The sequence below is a fragment of the Anoplophora glabripennis genome, unplaced genomic scaffold (assembly GCF_000390285.2).
Source record: "Anoplophora glabripennis isolate ALB-LARVAE unplaced genomic scaffold, Agla_2.0 scaffold2, whole genome shotgun sequence".
In the NCBI taxonomy this organism is placed as follows: Eukaryota; Metazoa; Arthropoda; class Insecta; order Coleoptera; family Cerambycidae; genus Anoplophora; species Anoplophora glabripennis.
The window spans coordinates 3,590,111-3,612,015 of record NW_019416325.1 but is presented as its reverse complement, the minus strand read 5'-3'; the positions used below and the strand labels follow the sequence as shown (position 1 = coordinate 3,612,015).

The 21,905-nt window shown below is 34.0% G+C and overlaps 1 protein-coding gene across 2 annotated transcripts in view; it reads right to left on the bottom strand.

Moving 5' to 3' along the window:
* LOC108916938 (kinesin-like protein KIF13B) overlaps positions 1-21,905 on the bottom strand; it is a 52,975-nt gene that overhangs the window by 2,276 nt on the left and 28,794 nt on the right. Inside the window, exons 4-22 of one of the 2 annotated variants that reach the window (XM_018723282.1) lie at positions 20,353-20,507; positions 19,166-19,279; positions 18,781-19,028; positions 17,836-18,163; positions 17,159-17,672; positions 16,966-17,106; positions 16,032-16,372; positions 15,679-15,978; positions 14,678-15,005; positions 13,905-14,576; positions 10,881-11,072; positions 10,521-10,826; positions 10,076-10,218; positions 9,709-9,871; positions 2,467-2,636; positions 1,482-1,745; positions 1,082-1,415; positions 839-1,030; positions 264-431 (exon numbers count right to left, since the gene is read on the bottom strand). In XM_018723282.1, coding sequence (XP_018578798.1) covers positions 264-431; positions 839-1,030; positions 1,082-1,415; positions 1,482-1,745; positions 2,467-2,636; positions 9,709-9,871; positions 10,076-10,218; positions 10,521-10,826; positions 10,881-11,072; positions 13,905-14,576; positions 14,678-15,005; positions 15,679-15,978; positions 16,032-16,372; positions 16,966-17,106; positions 17,159-17,672; positions 17,836-18,163; positions 18,781-19,028; positions 19,166-19,279; positions 20,353-20,507 — 5,073 coding nt within the window. The remainder of the gene's footprint in view (positions 1-263; positions 432-838; positions 1,031-1,081; positions 1,416-1,481; positions 1,746-2,466; positions 2,637-9,708; positions 9,872-10,075; positions 10,219-10,520; positions 10,827-10,880; positions 11,073-13,904; positions 14,577-14,677; positions 15,006-15,678; positions 15,979-16,031; positions 16,373-16,965; positions 17,107-17,158; positions 17,673-17,835; positions 18,164-18,780; positions 19,029-19,165; positions 19,280-20,352; positions 20,508-21,905) is intronic. The other variant, XM_018723283.1, reaches the window with a different exon arrangement.

Genomic DNA, 21,905 nt, shown 5'->3' with positions numbered 1-21,905 from the left:
TTTCAGAGAAATATATTTTTTTAATTTTTAATAATTTTTTTTAATTATCAATTTTAAATACAACCTAAAATGAAAAATTCCCCTTTTAAAAGAATCAAGATATCGAGAACAGTTTTTGCCATTCCATCTCTACATTATTCTATTTCCTCGGAAGAATGCCTAATAGAAAGTGTGTCGAATTTAATCGTTTTTTACACTAAGGCAAGCTTAAATGTGGTTGCATTTCAAAAACTGTTAAATATTAGGTAAGAATACATATTTACCTCTATTTAGAGTACACTTATTGCTGGTTTGGGCAAGAGCCTCAGCCTTGTCCAGTCGCATAGCTCTGCCTCTTCTATCGAGAATAAGCTTGTCCGCACGGACGAACATGCCATGCTTTGGTTTGCATGTGAAGTAGCGGGTACCTTTTACGCTCCCATCATTTTTTCCTAAAAAATAATAACAAAATTAATATAATAGGGTGAAGTAAATAATAAGCGGACAAGTCTGCTTTTGCAACAAATTGGCAAAGCTATAAAAATACACTTTCTGCAAGTCATTTTATTTTACTGCCTCAGAAGCTTCACGACCTCAATTACTTCACGTCTACTTTTACATCATAACCGTAATTCATTCTATCAAATTATAGCAAAAAGCTCATTAAACCATATTTTAGGGTAAGCTCATTGGAAAAAATGTTTTTTTTTTTGTTTAAATTGTAACCCGCATCAATAACGCTCACTTAAAATTAGTTGTTTCTTAACTGTCATCCTTGCGCATTTAAAAGTCTCTTGTGTTTAACTAATTAGAAATATTATTAGTTTCATAATTTTTTCGTTAATTTGTGTGTCATTACCTTTTGGTGCATCCAATGCTACTCCGATCCATGTACCACCTGCGAAATCAGTTTCTCCAATATATGCAACCACTCCGGACGAATTATAAGGTCTAATAAGAACACTTTCACCTAGCACAACCCAATCAGGGACGGGAACATCACTTATCTTTGACAGATCAGGACGTGAGCCGAAATTACTTTCGCGGTCATCTACGACACATGCAAATAACAATTATTATTACACATATAACAACAATTTACCTTCTAATTTGTCTGTGGAACTTTCCAAGTTATCGTCTTCGTTGGAAAAATTGATATCCTTCAATTTCTTCCCCAAATTTTGCGCAGCCTTGCTTTCCGACACATGTAAACGAGCCTGAGGAAACGAGGCTCTCTGCGAGTGCTGGTTCCTCGTTTGCTTTTTTCTGCGCACCACTCTTCCCGGAGACAAATTAGTTTTTATGATATTTGATTCGGTAAGGTCACTTCCTGGATGGTTTTGATTCGTGTCGCTGTCTAACCCATTCATTATGTCATCAGAACTCTCTTCGTTATTCGTAGAACCTCCGGTTTGATCCTCGTGCTGAGAAATAACCTATAATGCACGATTTATCAACCCACGTTTACGTTGACTTACTCTAATCTGTTTACTTCTACGTACCTCGATTTCCTTCCAATCCGTTGCCTCGGAGACGGGCTGCAAGTCATACAATTTTAAATCTAGGTCAGGTGTTTCGTCAACACTGATACTTTTGAGAGACATCGAATCGTCACTGGAAAGATTTGTTATCGATACAGCCTGCGAGCCGTAACCACTTGAACTAGCCGATGGTGTATTTGGTTTTGGAGCATACTCGGTAAGAGAATCCAAAGTACGCGAAGTTGGGAGCGTTTTTCGTGCAGTATTCTTCTTCTTCTGTATATACTGCAATGCAAATTCAATGCGATTAAACAGTTACTACACATTAAATATACAGGCTGGGGGACCGCCTAGCCGGGTGTCTTGGCCGATGGATTTCGATCGGCCAAGGTAAGCATCAGGGACGCAGGCTGGAACTTGGATGGGTGACCTAAGGCAGGCTCGGGATGTGGCTGTGGTAGCCTACCAGAGACCTGGGTCGCTCAACACCTTCCGTCTGCGTGTGGTCCCCGATAAAATGGTAATGAGAATAGAGCAATAAATCTCTGTAACTCAAGACCATGCTATCATACATAAAAAATTGTACGAGACTTTGCCACCAAGCCACCCGTGTAGTAATAGGATGGTTTGAAGAAAAGTACTCGAGTAATGAAAGTGGGGTGTTTTTAATTACGAGAAGTGCTGACAAACTGCAACTGGCACATCTCATTTTACATGGAATATGGGAGCATTGGAGCCCATACGAAGTGCAAATCAAAATTATTTTTTTAAATCAAAATTGGAAGTAAAACTACTTTGCAGTTTTTGCTTTATTATTTTTGCCGTTTTATAATATGTACCTATTAAGAAAATAAAAATACTACTGTGCATGTCGTAACTTCCAAATGGTTAGTATGAGTGTGGTGAGGTATGAAAAATCACAAAATACTTGAAATATTTGAGAAAACACACTTACATGTTTCTAAAGGCTAAAAGTAGCCCCCATATAAATATGACTAAAACTTACATGGACCTCTGTCTTCCCATTCTGCCCTTCTTCGGTTTGCTCCTGGATAGTATCATCAGTGAGTAAGTCAAAGGAATGTTTACGTGGCAAAGATTTGGTCGGTTCCTCGTGAAGCGTCGTCATACGCAACCCCAACTTGGTATTCGCCGGCGATGCCATCCCGGAGAACACTGAAAAGTTTTAAGATTATATGCTTCAGATTGTTACATGTCGTAACATCCAGATTGATTTGAATTACGTTACTACGACAATACTGACATCTAAATAAAGGTACTCATGTCGTTGCACATTTAACTAGTGTTGGGCAGTACTTTTACCCCATCACGTTAACCACCACATTTAGTGCCAGATTTAAGAGTAACATATATGCTCCCGCCTCATAAAGAGGCATATTTTCAGAAAACAAAAGATAAACAAAGCATAATTAAAATATGAATATCAAAATAAGCAAGAGGTAGTGAGATTATAAATTTGTCATTTGAAAAGATCTAAATACGAAAGAAACAAAATATATCGTAATGAAAATCAAAAATAGTTTTTAAAATTTGTTTTAATCTAAAGGAGAAATTAAAAAAATAAGAAAGAAAGTAAAATGAGTTCCTATAATTTAATGGAATTCAATCAAAATAATACCGAAAGAAAAAATTTCATAGTTGAAAACTAAAACAATTTGTAGAATATATGGAGCATACGCATTAATCTTAAAAGTAACAAAAACTGAAAAAAAAAATAGGAAACTTACAAAAAAGCAAAAAATAGACAACACTGATCCACAATAAATATCAATTGCCACAACAAGAAAAATAAAACTGGTAAAAATGATAAATTAGACAGATTAAAGATCCAATTAAAAAAATTATAACAAAATTTAAGTTACACTGTATTAACTAGTATTTACTAATTTTCAATCGACATCAATTAGTAACCACAATTTTACACTTTAATTATTGTTTTGATTTGCAAAAAAATGAACAGATTAATTTAATGCCCAGCACTGTATTCAGCTGTTACAAAAGTGTTTTTAAATCAAGACAAACTAAAAAAATAAAGAAATAAAATAATAACATATTCCAGTGTCAAAATTGTAAAAGCTTTAGTGTGGTTTAATAGCATAAATTTTAAACGAATTACACTGAGATTCATTGAAAACAGACCAATTTAAATACGATATTAAATCATTATAATTTGTAAACTGATTAGTGGATTTTTATAGTTTTTGTTTTATCTCTTTATTATTATTTAATTATTTTCATGTGTTTTTAATAGTTCCACATTTCTGGTGGTATTTATTAGAAGTGAGTGGAAAATGTGTAGGTGTCATCTTGTTTTATGAAAATTCGTGAATCTGTATAGTATAAATATATTTTATTAAAAAGAAAAAGAAAAACACAATTAAAGAATCTGCAGTTAAAGGCAATCAAAGATTAAGAATCCACAATAATTAATGTAACGTGTCATAAAAATCCAATAAAATTTATAATGATTTAACCATCACGCTGACTTAAATACATCCATTTCAAAAGAATCTAAATGTATTACTTTTATCATGAGAACTGTACCAATTTTGTAAGCAACATAATGATTTATTTCTTAAACTTCACTAGTCATAGAAATATTTCTTTCAAAAATCGTTGTACGAGCTGTAAATGCTGAAATTAAATATATACACAGTATCTGGAAACTACAAGCAAAATATTTATGGAGCGAGTACTCATAAAAATGGTGGTATAAATTCCTGCGACACTTTTTGGAAACTCACAACTAACTAATCTTAAAATCATTGTTTTCAAATTAATTTTCTGCTTTTGCTTTATTTATATAATTATATAATTTTATCTTCAAACCTTGCTTTCTTTATATTGCAAAATTGATCAATTTTTACCATTTTAAGGTACGCTTAAATCCGTTTTTTCTCGGAAACAGTTAATGTTATCAAGAAGAGAATTTTTTGTATGTCCAATACTAATATTAAACTCTTTAATATTAAAAAAATAATAAAAAAGTTATGATAGATTTTCTAATCAAACGAGTCATTTAACCATTTTTTCACATTATCATAGCAAGTGCACAAAATTTGAAAAAAACACTTAAATTCAGTTGACAAAATATTAACTAAAAAGAAAACTCCGAAGTTATGTAACTTCATTAACATTAAAAGTGTAATGGAACTTTACTTATTTTTTTTTTGTAGAATCACCCCCCCCCCCCTAAACGTTTACTCATAGTTTCCATATACCTTGTATAATAATTTTTATATGTAAAAACAGTAAACGAGCTGTATACATTGTGAATCTTAAATGTGCTGTGTAATTAACAATTCTTTTTCTTTTGAGAAAAATTTATGAATTTATAAATTCCAAATAATTTTCTAGACCCGTGACTTGTCAATTTCATTAATTGGTGTGCATTCACAAATGATTACCTGCCATGAGGACAGTCGTTCTTAACTGTACATGTTAACGATGGATTTTGAAATAGTTCAAATATATATACACATTTAAGATTCATTGTGTATAGGATTTTTTTATATAATTGGATAACATTCTCATGAAACACTATGGAAAATAAGTTGACATCAAAAAAATAAATGTTTAAAAAAAATTGAATCATGCTGCGTATAAAAAAGACACTTTGAACAAATATTATTTAAGGTTTAAAAGTGCTCAGAAAGTACAGGATAAATATTTGTTCAATAAAAGATAAACATTAAAAAGTATACTCTGACACTACAAATTTAATACAAAAAACCTACGTTTAGTACTTGTTGGCTGTTGTAACCTCAGAGAATTCAAATTTAAGTTGAGGTTTAAGAACGTAGGTCGAGCTGAAATAGCAAAAACATATTAAGCAGGTTAATTTTAATACAAACGTTTACGTGCGCTTTTTGACACAAGTATACCATCCCACCAATATGACGATTCTTTATAAGTCTCATATGATATCATTTTAAAGCCAAAGAGACATAGTTCCAATCTAACAGATAACAGATCATGCAGGTTAGCCAATTTGTACAATTCTGACGAGTACGAAGTCTATTCAAGTACATATCCATCTTCCTCTTTAGATTTCAAAGGAGTTTTTCCACAAATTTACAGGGTATTTTTAGTTAATGCCATAAAAATGGCTAAACCTAGCGCTTTTTATCTTGATTAGATGTGTAGTATTTATTACGATATAATCAAAAGTTTCTTAAGTTTCTTGAAACATCTGCATTTTCTACCCACAAAAAAAAAAGGCAAAAGACAAAATACTGTGTGAGGAGTTCTAAGTAACCTCTATGTTTTACGAAAAAAATAATCTCATATTAAGGCCATCCCAAAAACCTCCATATCAAATTTCATTGAAATAAATAAACAAAAAACAAATTAAAAATTTCCTATGAAGATCCATAAGGAAGCAAAATTGTACTAAAGTAACAATATAAACCAGTTTATTTTCACTCAAGAAACTATCCTCGAAGTATGTAGGATAGCCAGTATTATATAAAATCAAAGTTTTTGAATAAGTTTGTATTTACATCACTGACTATTCAGAACCAGCTAGTCAACCATAATTTCCATTTTAAATATGTAACTTTAATCTGTAAGTCAAAAATCATGGAAAAAAATTAGGTACACCACTGACTTACTGAAATTATAAAATGTCTATAAATATAAATTTTTCAAGCATAGACGGTGTTGCCAACCACAAATTAGGAAATGTTGCTGTTAATCCATAATCCAAATAAAGTAGTAAGTTTTGGAATAAATTGTTGAGATTAGATAAACTTTTATTAGGTGTAATGTTTTTTTTTTGTGTTTTATTTTTGTAAAAAGTATGTTTAAATTAAACAGCAAAATTGTAGGATATCGCTTTAAACGCTCAAGTCTTATGAGAAACAATTGCTTTCACAGAACTGCTATGCATGTAACTAAATCATATTTAAACTTGTCCACGTGAATCACTTCATGATCACAGTTTATAGATAATCTAAAATACTTAAAACTTATTTGCAAAAAGAGCAGTGCATGCTTTGTGCCATGTACTGTATTGATTGTACTCCATGTCAATTAGTTGATGCCCTCAAACAGTGTAATGAGGTTCTGGCTCCACAATCTTCCTTTAAACAGCTTTTTTTTCTACTTTTGCTTTTTCTGCCAACTGACAAATAATAAACTCATCATACTCGTGCACTGTTGCCAAGTTTCTGTTGCAACTTTGCATTTATTTACGCATATTGATTAAAAAATAATAGTTGAGAAATGGAAATATGTATATAATTTTAACTATTTCTTTGCAATGACAGCACAGATTTTATTACACGGTAAGTGTATGGCCCTGTGTCTCGTTCCACCAGCCCAATGAAGCACCCAATCCTCTTTATCTAATCCTTTTGGAACAGATTTCTTTAATTTTTTAATTTCACAGACAGAAAAACATCAATTAACGAAGAAAAAACTTACACTATACCACAAATAAGAGAAAAAAAAACAAACTAAACTATTCCACAAATTCAATAATTGAATTTTTGACTATTGAAAATATTGAAATTTAGACTACATTTCATTTTTCTGCATTTATGTTTTTTCCGCTAGATGCCGGCATTTCCTGAGAAACTATCTATGTCTGACAATGATTAAGGTACCTTCTTATTGAGAGGGCTCTATAGCAAATAGGCAACCAGCAATACATTTTTATAGATTTTATTACACAGTTTGTCTATATATGAATTAATGCACAAATAACAAATTTCCTATAAAATGGACTTAGTTTGAAACTCAAATTACTTCTTGGTGTAAAGAAATTTGTAATTTACAACGCCGCTTGTTTAAAAATGGCAAGTTAGACAAACTATGCAATAAAATCTATAAAAATGTATTGCTGGTTGCCTATCTGCTATACAGCCCTCTTAAGAATATATTATTTTCTCCAATGAGTGCAGTCTATATTTTTCATTGCTTATTCTGAATAAATAAAAAAAAATTAATACCCTGTAAATGTGTACTTGGAAATTGCAATTATTTTTTTAAACCAATTAGATACCGCGACGTGTTAATTTAATTCGTTTGGAGGAAGTTTGAGAATGCTTGATCTAATCTGTAATGTCTATATTTATCACTACTCATGCTCACGATGCACGCGCTATTTTGTAAGGGTGAGGTGGTTAGAATAGTCTAAGTCTCTGTGACTTCATTACATTGAACAGAATGGACTTGTGACAGATGATAATCATAAGACGATCGTCGACCATTACTGTCTTTACGAAGCACAGTATTTAGCTATTAATTAACCTTACTCCTTTCTGTTAAGGTAAAGCTAAAACTAAAACGGCAAATTATAATCAAAACATGCTATGTATTCATATCTACATGTTTTCTAACAACTACGGTTCCAACATAGATTTGAGATGCAGTCAAACTCAATCTCAAAACTAGTTCAATTCTGTCGCAAGCACATGACTTTCATTTTGGTCACATCGTAATATCCACCTATAAATAATATGTAGCAATATCAATATGCAAGCCTCCATTTTACCTGAAAGAATGGAGCCTTGTGGTTGCACGAACAAAATTCATCAGAACATTAGTGAAAATATACTATCGAATATAAAGTCAAAGCTATAAAAACTATAGCCTCGATATACAACAATTATCAAACAGATACAGTACGTTGGTTATACGAGTAGGGACTCTCATCGAGAATTAACAATATTGAAATGAACTGATGACAGGTAGAATATGAATTTGGATGATATGCAAGTTTATGCCAGAATATTTTGCCTTCTTGCGCTTGTAACTAATTTAAAAATCATTGTATTAAATTGAAACAGCGTAATCAAACCGGTTGTCTGTTACCTACCCACAGAGGAAAGTAAAATCACAAAATAAGTCAACCTTTACAGCTGCCATACTGGGTACTTTTATTCTGATGTAATTGTTATATTCAGTGTATATAATACTCTGATGTGTGTGGCTGACAATGAACAATTTTTATTATTTAGTTCATTTATATGGTTAAGACCCTGCCGAACGTGAATCCGTGGTCAAAATTGATGGTTCTTTTTCTAACCTCAAAAAAACCCGTCAATTACAAGATCAGATATCACAAATTTTTAAAAAATAACAGATGGCGGATCCAAGATGGCAGACCAAATTTTCAAAAAGTAACAAATTTGCACCAAATTTGGTATACGGGGGGTGTTCGGGGTCACTGGTCACAAATCCGAGATTTACAGTTCGTTTTTAAAAATTTAATCAATTACCTATGTACCTGAGATTAAGCAGAAAACCCGTGAATAGATCTTTTCCAAAGAAAAGAAGGTTAAAACATGATTGAGTACTCGGGTTATAAACAAAAATATTACAAAATGAATATCGCAATTCTGACCTTGAATATGTAATCAGCGAGCCTGAAACACCCGTATACCAAATTTGGCACGAATCTGTTATTTTTGAAAATTTGGTCGGCCATCTTGGATCAGTCATCTTAAGTTTTGCAAAATTGACCTCGGATCCGTGATTAGCGACCCTGAAAACCCGCGTATACCAAATTTGGCGCGAATCTGTTATTTTTTGAAAATTCGTGATATGACCTTAATTGACCTGCTTTTTTTGCGGTTTGAAAAATAACCATCAATTCAGACCGCGGATTCACGTTCAGCAGGGTCTTAACCATATAAATGAACATTTGAATAAAAAAAAAAAATTTTGTATTTTTCCTGGCACTTTTTCGTGAATTTTTGCTATTTTTGACCGGTTTTTTGAGGTTAAGAAATTCCTATGATGTGATAGCTCAATTCTGACACCGGATTCGTGACCAGGAGGCAAACAGGAGGATAACATATATCGCATGAAAAGTACACTTTTTAAAAATCTAATTAACATTTCCACATTTTTTTTAACAAAAAACCATGCTTGGAGAATTTGCCCCCACTTTTATTTACTTCACAAGGAGAAAGTTCTCCCTAAGAAAAGCAAGAACGAGAGAAATAAGACAATAAAGGCTTCAACTGGGAACAAAACCGAAATTACTGTAGACAGATTTTGAGGTGCCAAACTTTTGAAACAAAATCTCTGGCAAAATTCTGGCATAACTAAAAACATCGAAAGTGTGTATTTTCATGACCAGAATGATCCTTAATGCGTTTCGTTTCAGTACGCTGTTTATACCTCTCTCAACACAATTTCCATTAATACTGTCATAAAACAACCTTCATTAGTAAATACTGGATTTCCTAAAACCCACAAAAACAAAATAACCTACCTAGGCCGCCAAAGGATTTCGGTGGAGTCACCTCGTTATCCTTTCCAAAACTAGTTCTGCTTCTCAGTGGCGTCAATCCGTGATGTAGGTCGCTGGTCAATTCGGCCACACTCTCAGACCTCGACATATGAAGAGACTCCATACTCAAATCTAACCTCATCAACTGAAATGTAAACGATATTATATATTATACAATTACAATAGCGATAATTAACGTTTTTGAAACACCTACCCCATTCTTTGTTTCCAAAGTCTAGGCAGGAAACAAAAAAAGATCGTTTAAATTAATCAATACTAATATTTCGATACTTTTAACAAAATCGTAGGAAAAAGTAATATTAAGATTTTCGAGTAACAATTAAAGTACCTGTGAGAAGTTAGGTACGCTAACGGTCTTCCTCATTAACGGTTGTCCTTTAGCTTGCAACAGCTCCTTTACCGCAACGCTCTGCCTCAATCTGTCCAGCGTTAATATACTCTCCACGGCGCTCACTCCACGGGTGTATTTTTCTAAAAAGAATGCAATATATTTATATCATATATTCTTGTTGCAATAATACTCATTCAGCGTCAGAAATAACACTCAGGCAATAAATGGACTAGCACGACATATTTTGTTTATCTCTAACTTCTAAGAAAATAATTTTTCGTACTGACTGCATAGAAATTGCAAGAACTTTTCACCCACCCTGTATTTGTTTTTCTATATCCAACAATTTTTGGAACCCTTTAAAATGATACACCCATGGAATCGCATTACCCACTCTACATGTTGCGAATGTGACCGCTTATTATATTGTTCGTTAACTTACCAATATATGTTTCTCCATCAGACAATGACGAGTTTTCTCCGGACGCCGCCAACTGAGCGAGACTTTCCCTATCCTCCAATTCCTCACTGGCTTTCGGTACATTCAGAACAACCAGGTAAGTAACACCGCAAGATGTCAGAAGATCGCTCTTAACTATTTTTGATTTAATTTGATTTTTTATTCTATCTGTAATACTTTGTCTTTTGTATATGTTTAACGCTAATCGTTTCCTAAGTACTAAATCCATTGGAGCCGGGTGAGACAGTCGTACAGTTACGCGGAGAATCATATAAACCCTTTCGTTAGCTGAAAAATTATTTTATAGTATACTATAGAATGGTGTGGATAGTTAAGACATACATTCTGTGATCTTGTTGAGATGTGGACTATCGTGGATGGACGAGTCCCAGCTTGCGACAGCACAAACGTCCTTTTCCAAATGGTTAAGTATATGCAAACTATAGAATTGTCTTCCGTCCTCTTTTGGGAGAATAGAGTTCATGCCTGCGACTGTCACTTCTTCTCCAGAAGGATGGGTAGATAAATCATCAGCTGTAACAAAATATTTTTAAATTTGTGCGTTACGGCGGATATAAAGACGTAGAATATTTTGGGCTATTTCAAAAGAATTTTTTTACTGAAAAGGACATGAAGTACTACATATTTGAATATTTCAGGGCCATTTGAGTAAGAAAGCAAATGAGGTGATGAACATTTTTATACCCCCAAAATTTAAACCATTAGTTTTTTTTTTATTGAAAATTTTACGTTAGGACTATAATCCGGACTCAATCAAAATGTTTTTGTACTAAATCTCATCAAGCAATTACTAGGACTGAACAAATTTCGAGGGATTTACAATAGATGGTGTAACTTATACTAGGTCGCATCGGACACTTCTGTAAATATATTTACGTCAAAGCTATGTCATTAGGCTTTACTTTTTTTTATTATATGTCATTTTGCTGAACGTATTTTTTCTTAGCTCCGAAAATGTTTACGAGTCAACAAAACACTATTTCTAGGAAATTTTACTTCTCCCGTTTAACTCAAAGAAAAGTGTTGCTGAAAGTCGTTGAGTGCTGCTCGAAAAATTAGATCGACTGATGGATAGATAGCATCAAATGATGAGTTGTTCTTTCGACAAGGAATCCGTATGCTGCCCGAAACATGGGGAAAAGTAGTGGCTAACAATGGACAATACTTTGAAAAATAATAATGTACACAATTTTTCACAATTTCAGTCTTAAATTTACAATAATATTTTCTTAGTTTAATTATATTTTATATCAACTCAACGTGACAGACAAAAATTTGGGAATAGATGTGGCATGAGAAATGGAGTCAATATCGTAAAAAAAAATTTGTATAATCCTTATAGTTTTCGAGAAATAAATTATTGAAGTTGTAGTACTTTCAAGCATTACATCGCTGGACAACTGAAGTCCCTAGCGTCATTCGCAATACGCGTGGAGAGCCAGGTGATCTCAGCGACTCCAAATACTGAAATCCGATTTTACAATCGTCGTTATGATAGTATTTACAATAGTTTTTTAGGAGATAGTGTTAACAGTGGCTTGTGTGTATAGCAATTCGGATATCATTTTAATTTATGGTGAAGCAAGATGTTTGTATTATGGTGAAACATTTGTGTTATGGTGAAGCAGGACAACATTTGTGTTAGTTCGTAGAAAGTGAGTAAGAGGGACCCAAATGTGTTTACACGTCGGTGGACAAAATTTTGAACAGTTGTAACATCAGGTATGTGAAATTATTTTATTAATTAAAACCACAAATTAATTTTATTAATTAGTAATAACAATAGCTGCAAAAACAGTTGAATTGGCTGATATAAAATAGGTGCTATAAAATTCTATTTATTCCTTTCCTTGCGAAATTCTTTCAAGTTTTTGTCCGTTTTTATCGCACTTTGCCGCCGTGCCGGTCCCATTATGTGTGGTCAAGTTTTACAGTGGACCAGTTTCCAGTGCCGTGCAGAAGTGTATTTTTAAATCATTTTCGAACTGCCCTTTTTGATTTTTTCATTACAAATTTGTATTTGTAAGTCATCCGAATTTTTTTTTTTTTTTGGATAAATTCTGAATCACAAATTTGTAACTGTTTGGTTTCGAGTGATCCAACGGCAACGGCCCAATTTTTATAGGGGCGTTTCATGGACAATACGATATTTGCATGCGGTTTTGCATACAGTCCGACATAATAATTCCATATACAGTAAAACTCGGTTATAGCGAGCATTCACGGGAACGCAAAATTTGCTCGTTATACGCGAGTGCTCGTTATAGACGTCGCCGTCGCCAACTATGCTGAAAATTATTGGACACATAATTATAGCTGCATTGCACTTGTATTTTTATTTTCAAACATATAATATTATTTATCTACATAACATAGATAAGTATAACTGTAGGTAAGTTACATTACATAGCATTTATTATTGCACCACTCTTTTGCTTAATATCTCCTGACTGATATTTCTTTGCAACCGATCAGCGGCATTTAAGAACTGCTCGTTTTCCGGATATTTGAATTCGACGTATGATACTATGGTTTTTAACGCAGAGATGGCTTCATGTGTCGAAGGAACTGTAACCTCATCGCTTCCCGTCTCTTCTTCATCACTTTCTTCATCTATTGATGGGTTAATCGCTAATTGTGTGATTTGAATTTCATTGGGGAATTCAGCCACTTCGAGATTTCCGTCTACCATGTCGTACTGAACTAAGTCAAAGACGTTAAAATCGGATATGTTGTTATTTCTACTTGTCATAACAAGTTTTTGCGTTCATCTGATGTCATGTGCATAAAAAGTGGTTCTACGATAACTCGTTATAGCCGAGATCACTGTTGCGCGGGACCAAAATCAAAGCTCGTAATAGCCAAGCCCTCGTTATATACGAGTTCGTTATAGCCGAACAAAAATACACGTTACATAGGGAATTCGGAAGGGACTTTTCAATTTGCTCGTTATAACCAAGTGCTCGTTATATCCCCTGCTCGTTATAAGCGAGTTCAACTGTATTTCTTTTAAATAATAGTTTTTATTGAGTGCAGTTAGTTTTTCTTGTTTAGGAGTTGACGTGAGTTGAAACATGTTTTAAGAAAAAATTACCCGTTTGAATGAACTAATTAGTTTTCCAAGACTATTAAAAAATTTATATTTTTAAGCAATTAAGATTTCTTCTTCTTTGAATATTTATTTAATTAATTTATTTTTTTTATTTATTTATTTATTTATTTATATATTTATACATTTATTTATTTATTTTATTTTATAATTTCTCTTTTTCCATCTCAATTTTTTTAGCAAGATTTTAAAATATAGGTATACATTTAATATTCGCCCAGTATAATATAACTTACCATTTAAATCCAGAAATAGTACGGGAACGTGTGGTTCCATACCAGGAGGAGGACTCCACATGGCGGGAGCCCCTGGAATTCCCGTCCCTGGCTGGGGCACATAAACAGCATTAGTCTCCTCAGTCAAATTAACTAACTGCTCAATCAGACTCTTCTCCCTTTCCACGTCCTGATCGGTTTTGTCGGATTTTTCAGACAAGTTCTGCAACTGCTGATTTAAGTACTGCCTGCGTTTCTGTAAAGCGTCGTTCCATTTCTCTCGGAGGACAGTTAAATCCTCTTCCTGGTAAGAATCCAGAGCTTTTTGAAGCCTGTTTCGTACCATAACACCTCCCACTTCTATTTTTATTATTTGCTGGCAAATTATAGGCAACGTTCCCGAATTCTGAACCGGTTTCACTCGAACTTGTATCCGTCTTTGTTGCCCTTGGCGGAGCTGATACACCCCACCCGTTAACATGTCGTTTCTCATAGCAACCTCGACAGCTCCGTACTCGCCCTGATCGTTGAGTTCTTGGATTTCCACCCACAGTTCTATTTTTCTCGTCAACTCGGACCAACGGTCTAGTAGGGATCTAGCGGTTGCCAACTGTTGCTCGACTTCCCAGCCAGGTTTATATTTGGAAAAACCGGCGCTTCTGTTTCCCCAAACTTCGATGGAAAGCGCTCCTTCTAAAAAAATATCGTGCATTAAAGTCGATGAACACAAAAGTTTTTAAATAAAAGCACAAAAAGAAAAATAAAAAATTACATAAAAACTAGAAAACGCTAACCTGCACAGTGGTCTATATATTCCTCGGAAAGATTAACAGTGAAATCGTGTATATGTTCGAATCTGACAGTTGTTGGTTGTTTTTGACCGTGTGCATCGGTTGCGTCAGGTACTACAATAGGATCCGGATGGTTCCAAAAAGAATATTGACAGAACACAAAATGGGCAAGAGATATGGGCAATCCAGTGGCTTGTTTTATGTGAACACGTATTGTGACCTGTGAACTACCTTGTTCCTCTTCTTCTTGACTGCTCTCAGACGAACTGTCTGACGCAGCCTCACAGATTCTATCCTGTGGAAATGAACCGGCCACTCTGCTTAGTTCCACCTTTAACAAAACAAAAATCGGTTTGTTATTAAGGTCAGATATTACGAATTTTCAAAAAATAAATAACATTCACGCCAAATTTGGTATCCGGGGGTTTTCGGGGTCGCTGATCACGGATCTGAGGTCAATTTTGCAAAATTCAAGTTGGCGCATCCAAGATGGCAGACCAAATTTTCAAAAAATAACAGATTCGTGCGAAATTTTGTATACGGGGTTTTCGGTGTGTCGCTAATTACGTATTCGAGGTCAGAACTGCGAAATTCATTAAGTAATATTTTTGTTTACTTTTTAACCTGAGTACCCAATCATGTTTTATCCTTTTTTTTCCGCTATATCTTGTTAATTTGTCTGTAATTGATCTATTCACTGGTTTTCTGCCTAATCTCAGGTAATAAAGTACATAGGTAATTCATTAAATTTTTAAGAACAAATTTTGTAAATCTAATCTCGGATTCGTTATCAGTGACACCGAAAACCCCCGTATACCAAATTTGGCGCGAATGTGATATTTTTTTAATATTTGGTCAGCCATCTTGGATCCGCCATCTTGAATTTTACTAAATTGACCTCGGATTCGTGATCAGCGATCAGGCATTACCTACCCACAGATGCATTTTGACGGGTCATTCAACTTTCAAGCATTTCAAAATAGAATTTAGTTCAAGAGCATTACCTGTAAGCGGCCAGCCACCTCCCCTTGCTGACTTATGATGGGAGCGTGATAATCCAAAGTAACATCGTGGAACAAACACTCAAGAAAAATATTTGCTACCCCTATCAAGTTATGGTTTTCTTGAGATTCGAAGAAGGGATCGGGTCCTTTTATCTCGTCCTGATTCTCTCCTTTACTCATCTGGTCTTCATACAGTTCCCTCATGTCGATAATTTTATTTTCTAACTTCTCCATCGACCACACTTGACTAGTATTACTTCGTTTAACCAATATCGCCGGTTCACTCACGAACGCTCCTTTCTAAAAATCACATTACCGATAAATTAGACACGTAATAGATATTCGATCATTACCTTTCTGTTTGGACTCAAATTGGCCGGGGGAATCTGTAACGTGACGCTGAACTTGGTCTGTCGCCCCATTTCCTCGGCCAGAAAACTAGCTTCCTTCACCAGCGAATTAGCTCTTAAAATGTCCTCCTTCAACTGACCTATACTCCTTCTAAACATCTCGTCTCGTTCGTGAGCCCACTTTTCCACTTTCATTTGAGTCGTGGGAGTGCAAGGTGTGGTTTTGCCGAAACCTATTCTAAGAGGGTCGTAGGAATAGGGAGCGTAAGGTGTAGATGGCGAAACCATGTTTCTTAGCTGCTGGAACTGTCTTTCGTACTCTATACGTTGCTTCTCCAAAGCCACTAAAAATAATGGTGATTTTATTCATGCAACTGATGAAAATAGTTTGTCATATTAAATTTTTTTAATCGTTTCTATAACTTAAATCCCAAAACAGATTGTGATAAAAATTGGAGGAAGGTATTTTTTGTATGGTTAAATTATTTTAAAAGTAAAAAAAAGTATCTGCCACCATTTTTTTTAATTTGAAGGTATTTTTACAATTTATGACAAAAAAGTATTTTTCTAAAATGTTAACTCTGAAACTGAGATCAAAGTTAACACAATACACACTTGTATGCCTATGATATGCACCGACATGTCTCAACTGGAAACTCCCACCTTTCATACACTATGATCAATACTAGAAATACACGCTAGTAAAAATAGAACATTCCAAGTGCACGCACTGAGACTGAACATATTGGAACACTATGCGAAATGAATAGCACATTACAATTTTCATGCAGAGAATACACACGACTATTTTATCAGATTAAAATGTGTGGTTTAATTTATGACTAATTGCTTACTATTTTAGACCTGGAGTCTAGGGTAAAAATTTAATGTAATCATTTATCACCATGCTCGTTCTGGGGTTTGAAAAACACCTCACCTTGTTTGTCTTCTTCGTGTTGCTTCTCTAACCTAGCGATAGCTGCCTGTATGGGATCATTGCTGAGTTCATTGGTCATGAGTTCATCCCGTGCGAAATTATAATCTATGTTTTGAGCTGGGGTCTGAGGTTCAGAGGCTGCTGTAAAATAATTTTTATTATCTCAACGGTTACGTTACTAAAACGGACTTACATATTGATCTCGGACAGTTCACTCGGAAGTAATGATGGTTTCCCCAAACGATTCGATCTCCATGTCTCAACTGTGTCTTCTGATTGACCTGAGAGCCGTTCACACAAGATCTGGCATTGGCAAGAGGCTCGAGAAACAGACTGTTGTCCACTATGGTGATAATGCAGTGCTCGGGTTGAATACCGAGTCCCGACAGCTGAATATCGGGCTCCTGTCCCGAATCAGTGTTGCTCGCGCCAACAACAGTGCGTTCTTTTAAGTAGTAAACTAGTAATTCGTTTAAGTATGGATCGGCATTGAGGTTGACTAAGTAATACTTATTTTTCTCAACTTTGATGCCGGAGTCTTGAATGCTGATACCCATTTTTTCGAGCGCCTGTTGCCTTTCGTTCTGTATTCTTTCTGTTTTCATGAGCTTTTCTTCCCAAGTCTGGGATACTTCCTTGTATAGCCGTTCGCTTTCGCTAAGTTTTTGATGGATGTCAACTCTCTGAACGTCACCCACTGGCGATCCCTAAAAATTAAAAAGTACATCAACTACATACCTAAAATTTTTATATGCAATAGAATAATAAATAAAAATTAAAAATTTTTTATTGTTTGTCGATAAAATTTTGGGAGAAGCCAATAAATTTATGCTTTATTTGTATCGCGGTGTGTGCTTATATACGACTTACCGTTGCATTTCTTAACATTTCTCGCAACGCCTCCACTTCTTGCGTCAATTCCCTAATAATTCGGGCATTAGGATCTTCGTTAACGACAGCGTGATTGACTATTCGTTTAGCTCTATCGGCGTATCGGAGAGTCGATAAAGTTTCCTCAAAATTATCGGCGGCTGGTGAAATGGTAGCCACCATCACCGTTTTACTATTACCACCAAGATTGTCTTTTAGTAACCATGTTAATACTGAATCTCTATACGGTACGAATTTATCTTTGTTTTTGCTGCCAGATGACTGATCAGCCAACTTTGATATGACTAGACCCAATGTTGTTAAAGACCTACAAAGAAGCAATTAGAACGTGATATAATTAAAGTTATTATTTTTATTAAATTTGATGTTTTGCCACACTGAAAAGAAAACAAACTTAAACATTTTAAACGAATCAGGCAAAGGGTTGATTTGGTACACTTATTTACAACCAGGACCACATACTGCTTGAATAAGTATTACAAATTTTGTAACATTTGATGCATAAAGAAGTATAAAACAATTTGTGTCCATTTGTTCTGCAGCTGCAACATTTTGTCTACATTCACCATACATATCAGCAGAACATCCACTAATTCCTGGTTATTATAATTTTACTACATGGTAATAAAAACACTAAGAATTAATAAAAATTACAGCAGATTGCTACAATAATGTATTTTCTTTCAACTGCAATTAAAATGTGGTTTTAAGGTTTTCACAGCTAGTGCTGATATTTAAGTATGATGGTTTTGGTTTTGGTTTGGGTCGTTATATCCTAAAATATATGTGTGAAATTCCGAGTTTGATTTAGCTTTGGCAACATTGCATCAACCCCTAGACTGACCCTGTCGGTGCAAGGACTTATTCATTTGAAATGTTTGTGGCAAAATACCCAAAAACATAATTCAAATTGTCTTCACTCACTTATTAATGTTAGAACCTTCTTTCAGTCTCTCGCCAACAGCTCCTGTTTTCACAGCCCTTTCGGAACCTGCCAAATCCACAAGTGACATCCTGCTGACTTTTTCCCCGGAGACTCCGCTCTTGGAGTCCGTTAAAGTTTGGGTTAATATGACTGTGAATACGGCATGAGATCTTGATGATTCACTGTTCATATTTGTGGCTGCCACTGTTCTGGATTTATTGCCCTCTGCCATCAGATTGTCGATGTCCTATTTCAAAATGTTTTTATATATTAGGTTAAGTTAGGTTAGGTTCCTTGTGAGTGGAATAAATACTACACCTTAACTGCAACCTTGTGCTACTTGTACTTATAAGTTTTATAAAGTGTATTACAATTAGTACTTACTTGAAACGAAGTAACAGCCAGTTGTGACAAACCATCAACGTAAGGACCCAACACGTTGTGCTCTCTTACTTTTAATGATTGTTTGTGTGTCTGTGGATCCAGCAAATCATGTACCTAGAAGTAAAATAATTCCTGCAACCACTCAATACAAAAACTACGAAATACAAAGAACATATACATGAAAGTGAATTTAACTTATGTACATGGAATTTGTCTATGCAACACCCGGTATATCAGTAATTATTGGAAATAAGTAAAAATTGATTTTTTATAAGTCGGTTAGATAGAACTTATTGTTCTTCTATATACTGTGATTTTGTAAACTGCTGTGTCTATTTAACTTGATTTCTCAATACAATTTTGAAATTACAGGCCAAAAGAAAATGGCTATTAACTTGAAGATTCTATAAAGTACAAAATCATATAGTTTAGAAATATTAGCAAGAAATATTGATAAACAAGTATTAATTTTGTTTTCAATCTATTACAAAAACAATAGCAATGAAGAGAAAAAAATATCGACCGAAGTTCATTACCCTGAAATTTTTTACTTTCCCTTGTCCAATATATCTAAAGGGGCAGTAAAACCCTCTATAAAAATATTTACCTAAACCCATACTTCAAATTCCGTAAAATGAAATTTTCTAAAGTAAATATCTGCCATTCCTTTATATAGGTGTCCCAGCAGAATCAGTAGCTTTTAGTCTTTATAAATTAGCTGTTTTGATTAAAAATATGGCCCTTTCTGTTTGCAGAGTCAACAAGTCATTAAACTTTGAATTTAATAAGTCTTTGGCCTTATTTACATTATATAAGGATTTATAGGTGGCAAGGAGACAAATTCCTACGTGTTTTTATTTGTAGAATATATTTGTAGAATGTACTTGAAAAAAATAAGAAAAAAAAATCATTTTTGTTTCCAAGATATAAGGTGTTAATGTTATGTTACAAGTCTGTTTGGGATGTTATTCATCATTAAATTATGCAACATTGCCCTAATTTGACCTTCTATGGTGTATGTGTGTGTGTGTGTGTGTGTGTGTGATAACTGAGATCAGCATGACACAGCTCGAGAAACGAGCACCTGGTATATCTTCCACAGAAATTTCTTACATTATTTTCAAAACACCCTGTATAAATAAAATGAACTTGTAGGGGTAAAAACAATGAAAACAATATACACATACCTTTTCATTATAAATTTCCATGTAGCTAACTTCAACCTTGTATGATAATTCTGAACTTTGCTGTTTAGCTATTTGCCCAAAAAGGGCATCACAAAGTCTTGGAATAATGCCCTTGTTATCTTGAGATCCCATCATGGTATAAGATTTTCCAGAACCTAAAACAAAAGACAAAAATTATCCTCAACATAAGATTTATCGTAATAAAGTATGCACAAACAAGCAAAATAATTTTCTTGAACCAAGAATACACACAACTACATACAGGGTGTATCTCAATAACACCGAAAAAATTCAAGGGGCGATTCCCCGATGAAAATTAATAGGGGTCTTTGGTATAAAATTTTTTGAAAAAACCCTCCCCTGAAAAGTTACGCCCCTCCTAAAATTACAAAAAAAAATTGTTTTTCTTTTTTATCTTCCATGTATATCAAGCTAAAGAAACCAAACTTGGTTGGCTACACTTTTTGAAATTTTTTCTACCCTGAACTACTTTTGTAAGGGGTTGAAATAATCAACCCCTATGACATTTTTTCTTATAATTTTTTTTTCGATAAAATTTTTTCCTTTTAAAAAATATGTCTAAAAAACCCCATTCATTTACTAACTTTTTGATCTCTTCAAGTTTCTTCGAAAAGTTAAGGATTTATGACAAAATAAAAAATAAATGTATTGTAATGTATTTTTAAAAAGATGAGCTGTTTAACGCGAGTGTATTTTGCCGAAAATGTCATAGGGGTTGATTATTTCAACCCCTTACAAAAATAGTTCAGGGTTGAAAAAATTTCAAAAAGTGTAGTTTTATTGACAGATAATGTTCACCAAGTTTGGTTTCTTTAGCTTGATGTACATGGAAGATAAAAAAGAAAAACAATTTTTTTTTGTAATTTTAGGAGGGGCGTAACTTTTCAGGGGAGGGTTTTTTCAAAAAATTTTATACCAAAGACCCCTATTAATTTTCATCGGAGAATCGCCCCTTGATTTTTATCGGTGTTATTTAGATACACCCTGTATATTTGTATCAAAATATCTCTTGAATTAAACAATATTACTTCTATAAAGATTTATTTACTATAGTGAAGAAATTTTACACAGTTAAAAATTGTAAAATATGTACGGTGATTACACAAACTTGAAGAGGATTTTTATTGGTAATAATAAGCATTTTGAATAATCAAAACCGTTGAATTTGCAAAGCGGTGTTTAAAATTAATAATAAAAACTGTTAAAACTCCACCACTGCGGAAATCTCAAAATTCTAATGATGGCAGCAGCTTTCACTAAGACACCTTGTACAGAGAAAAAAGCGGGAAAATATATTGATATATGGCGTCTCCTTAATATTAAGTCTGTGTGAAATGTATTTTTTTAACCGCAGCTGTTCTTGAGAAAAGTAAAAAAATTACGGTTTTTACCCCACAAAGGAGTTGTAACTTTCTGGGGGACTAACGGAACTTCCGATTGAAAAATTTCATATGAAACGCCCCGTCACAAAACTGAACAAGGACTCCATTATTTCCAATAATTTATACACCCTGTAGAAGCCTTTCAATAAA